This window comes from Merops nubicus, unplaced genomic scaffold, assembly GCF_000691845.1.
Source record: "Merops nubicus isolate BGI_N331 unplaced genomic scaffold, ASM69184v1 scaffold42002, whole genome shotgun sequence".
NCBI lineage: Eukaryota > Metazoa > Chordata > Aves > Coraciiformes > Meropidae > Merops > Merops nubicus.
This window is the reverse complement of record NW_008592349.1, coordinates 997-5,511: the sequence shown is the minus strand read 5'-3', so window position 1 is coordinate 5,511 and position 4,515 is coordinate 997. Positions and strand designations below refer to the sequence as shown.

General features: G+C 52.9%; 1 protein-coding gene across 1 annotated transcript in view; it reads right to left on the bottom strand.

Annotated features, from left to right (window-relative positions):
- Positions 1-2,388: 2,388 nt before the first annotated feature.
- SLC2A6 (solute carrier family 2 (facilitated glucose transporter), member 6) overlaps positions 2,389-4,515 on the bottom strand; it is a gene marked incomplete at its 5' end in the record, with an annotated part of 2,724 nt that continues 597 nt past the window's right edge. The window contains 6 exons of the mRNA XM_008935112.1: positions 2,389-2,544; positions 2,632-2,777; positions 3,083-3,256; positions 3,483-3,591; positions 3,944-4,096; positions 4,242-4,453. Of these exons, the coding sequence (XP_008933360.1) occupies positions 2,389-2,544; positions 2,632-2,777; positions 3,083-3,256; positions 3,483-3,591; positions 3,944-4,096; positions 4,242-4,453 (950 nt within the window). The remainder of the gene's footprint in view (positions 2,545-2,631; positions 2,778-3,082; positions 3,257-3,482; positions 3,592-3,943; positions 4,097-4,241; positions 4,454-4,515) is intronic.

Genomic DNA, 4,515 nt, shown 5'->3' with positions numbered 1-4,515 from the left:
GTGGTTAGTTGTGTTTAGAGGCACCATCAGGGTGCTTGGAGCTGTGTAAGGATATGTGATGTTAAAGGCTTTGCTCTAGAATTTTACAGGCTCAGCCCAATCCCTGCTGCTGGCATCCAGGCTGGGTGGCTGATCCACAGGGGCTCTGTGGAGGAGGTTCTGCTTGCTTAGGTCCATGAACGGCCTCTTGGGAGCCAGTGGGACAGAAGTTTGGTTAGGTGAGAACTCAAGAGCTGGTGATGCGTTGGCTACAGTGAGTTGTTGACACCAAGTGTGGAAAGACACCTGGGTACTGGCAGCACACGTGCACTTAGCTGGACTGTCACACCACCACTGTGGGAGCTGGGCACCTCTGACCCGTGTGCATTTATCCACGTGCAACTCTTCCACACCTTGTTCAGCCCTGAGGTTGTGCATCTTAGCTCCACTCTCCTCTGGGACTGTGAAGAGAAGAGCAGAAGGTCCCTTCCTGCTGCCTACCCAGACCTTGCTGCTCTGGGCAGGAGCTGGTTTTGTAACACCAATGGATTCTCTGTGTGTGCAGTGAATAAAAAGACCATTCTACCTCTGGAAAGAGCCACTGTGATTTCTCAGACACTAAATGCCGTAGCAAAAAAACTCTCAGGCTTTCTATGCTGAAGAAAGGAGGTCACTCAGAAAATATTTCTCCAGTGAGGTTCTCACAGGACTTGGAAGAGTCCAACCTCATTTCATACTTGGGCATTACCTCCTTAGGACAAGGCCTGGGAAGCTCAATTCATCTTTGTCATTTTTTTCCTCAGGAAAAAACATGCACTGTCTTCAGGGAAGGGTTTCACTGAAGTGAAGATATCAAGACCTGGTCCATAGCCATGTGAGAGGGAATGCTCTAGCACAGGGCTGCCAGAGATCCTGATCTTCAGAAGGTCAGTGGAAACCAGAGGCTCTTGAGACTTCTCTTAATCAGACCATGCTTAGAAACAGTCATCTTCCAGCCAGGGCTGAACATCTTTCTGGAAATGTGTCTCAGCTGCAAAGATTCTGTCTAATACTGAATTTTCTCTGTGGTTTTGATTTTGACCCATCTCTCTTTCTCTGTCCCAGGCTGCTTTTAATCCTCTGATGAAGCACATCTCTTAGGTGATTTTTCTCATCTCCTGCTGCAGGGGATCTGAATAATAACTAGTGTATCTGGAGATCTGGGTCAAGTGTGCTCCATTAGTCCATGCTTCCTTGTCACAGCAGAATGTTCCAGGAGGACACAAGCACCTCCACCAACCCTCAGGGTGCCAAGGGCATTTCAGGAGGTTCAACAAATGCTCAGGCAAATCATCTCCCAGCTTAGCCTTTGTTCTTCTGCCCCTTTGGGAGGAGTGAGGGTGGATGTGCTACTCAGCAAGGCCATGTGCTCCTTGCAGCCACAACCACCTCCTGCAGCTGTGTTTTACCTAGGGTTAGGCTCTAAAAAAAATAAAAAGTCCTTAGTCTTGCAGGACACACAGGAAAAGGGGTAGGAATAATTTGCTACTAACTATGCAGTTTGAAATATCAAAGTGGTGGAGGCTCCACATGTGATTGTGATGGAGGCACATCCACCTTCCTCTCTGTGGAAAATAAAACCCTGTGGTGGGAAGGACCCAGTACAGAGTATTGTCGGTACCCACCGTGTCTTTCTTACAGTGAATCACTTGCACTACAGCTGAATGTTTGTCTGTTCCCCTCCTTTGTTTTGTCCTGGATTTTCTTTGTGAACTGTATTTGGTCTTGTTCTTTAGGCTTCTAGTGTAACGTGTGTTTCTAGAGCAATAAAAAGTGGCAGCTTTTTATACAAAATATTTGGCTCTGCCTCTTTCACGGTCCTTAAGCACATGGGACTCCTCTGGGAACCTCCAGGCTGCTGTGGTGCCCGTGTCACAGTCCTGAAGTGCTTCTCACCCCACCCACTGCAGCTCTCTGCTCTGCAAATCAAGGCAACATCTTGCAGTTGGAGGCAAAACTGTTTTATTCTTGCAACTACATGATGAACTTTTGCCAAAATAGCTACAGCTATTAATTGTTCCAGCCAAATCCTGGGGCTCTCGGGCTGGTTTGGTGGCTGCTGAGCAAAGGTTCACAGCCACACCTTTTATTTTCCAGGACTTCTTTATTTCCAGCCTGGTGCTGGTGAGCTGGTCCCATACCTTGGGTTGAAACGTGTGGAGTGCAACAGGTAGTGTTGAAAGATGGGAAAGGAAGGTAAAGTTCCAGCTGGCAGCTTCTACATCCACAGTGAGGTGATCACTGCTGCCTGTTCCTCTCCCATTGCCTTCACAGAGAGCTCCAGCCTCCACCTCCAGCAGCACAACCCTTTCCTTTGTTGCCCTTGAGTGTGTGGCCTGGTGGCCTGGCACGGCTGGCACATGGCAGCTCCTACCTCATGAACGACCTCCGGCCAGTCCTGAAGAAGGCTTCGATCTGTTCCAGGGACCTGCCTTTGGTTTCTGGAACACAGCAGCCTGTGAAGAAGACGTTCCCAGCACAGATGACAGCGAAGAACAGGAAGGGCACCTCGAGGCCGAAGGCTTCCTAGAAAGTGGGACAGAGAGGAGAGGTGAGCTGGTGCAGAGAGGGTCTGGAGAGGGGTGCTGGGCACCCTCCCAGGGCAGTACCCACCACGACGTGGAGGAAGAACTGGGTGAGGGTGAAGGCTGTCAGCCAGCTCACGACAACGCAGAGGCCCGAGGCCACCCCACGAGCTTTCAGAGGGAGGATCTCTGACATCAGCAGCCAAGTGATGGGGCCCCAGCCCATGGCATAACCTGCAGGGGGTACAGGGGTAAGGTTGAGGCTGTTGAGGCTTCAAAGCCCCCTGAGGAGTGCAGAAGAGCCCTGTGCACTCCTGTCCTGCTCCTCAATCAATCATTATTCCCCCCCATTCATGCTCTGTTATTCCTCAAGGTGACTTGAGATGTCATCTTTCCTCATATTTCAGTGACATCTGCCTCCCTTCCAGCTCCAAGCCCAATCTCCTTTCTCCATATCACCCTGCCTCAGATGAGAGACGTGTCCCCAGGCTGGTACCCAGCCCTGTGCTGTGGGTCCTGGTCTCACTGTCTGCACCTACCCATTATGAAGAACATGGTTGCCAGGAGGGGGATGAGGGTGATGTAGTTTGTCGGCTCTGCAGGAAGGTTGGCAGAGCTCACCAGGGTCTTGTTGGCAATGGTGCCATTCTGAGAAGCTGGCATGAAGTGGACATAGAGCCCCATGGTCAGGTTGGAGGCCAACATGATACCAGCTGTGGAGAGATGCAACAGCACAGTGGGATCGATGGGTGGATGATCCTCTCCGTGCCAAGGACTGAGCTCCTGGGAACACCTCTGCTCAAGAGCAAAGGAAAGAGACCACCCCCACTCCCTGCCCAAGTCCTCTATGGCTGAAAACTCCATTCCTGCACCTTTGCAGAGCTGCTGGAAATCCTTAAATAAAAGCTGCCCTTGCACAACAGTGGGAGAGAGACCTACCTGATACAAAGAGAAGAATCTTCCTCCCAGCTTTGTCCATCGACACGGCAGCGATGGCCACCGAGAAGAGCCTCACCAAGCCAACCAGGGCCGCGTCGTACTCGGGCTTCTGCAACGGCAAAAGCAGCAGGGAAGCTGGGACAGGAGAGCCAGGGAAAGGGCAGGTTCCTACAGGGGTTACCTTGAGTCTGGCCAATGCCTTTGTCAAGGTTATCCTGTGATATGAGGCCAGAGAAGAGCCTGAAGCTCAGAGGTGGAGAGCAGGGAGACAGTGAGGACAGTCCTGCTCCCCGTCCTCGTGCAGCCTCTTGCAGGGCAGGTGCTTGGCAGTTCCTGCCAGCCACGTGCTTTCAACAAAGCTTCAGAGCTGGGGTCTTAGAGCTCCAGGGGGGCTTGGAGCCCTGGGCAGTCATCACTGAGGACAAAGGCAGTCTGAGCACAGGCCAGACCCTGGGGCTCACCAGGATGACGGATGTTTTCTTGAATATTGACTGCAGGTACACGAGGACACAGGTGACACCCGAGAGCTGCTGCAGGAACCTCATCCCCACTGCGATCAGGATGGGCTTGTAGATGAAGGGATCCTTGATCTCAGCACAGGAAACCCGCTGGCTCTGAAGGGGACAACGCCAGAAAGCTGAGGTGTTACCCCCTCTGGGTACCACCATGGCCCGCAGAGGATGGCTCAGGAGTTGCCCAAAGGAGGCTGGATGTTGCAGTTTTCACACATCTCCCCTGTGCTGGAGGTGACCTCCTCACCTGCTTCCTGACGCTGTCCTTGATCTGCTCATACTCCCGACCATAGTCCGTGTCCTTGCCCCGCAGCCAGCACAGCGACCTCAGGGCCTCGTCCTCCTTCCCCTGGGAGAGCAGGAACCGGGGCGAGTTGGGCATGAAGCAGAGCAGGATGATCATGGTGAGCACGGGCACCTCCCCTGCCACGGCCAGCCAGCGCCAGTCCAGGACCAGCCCTGCCAGAGCAGCGTGGTTAGGAGCAGAAGGCACACAGGGAAGGGTGTCCTCCACCTGGGCA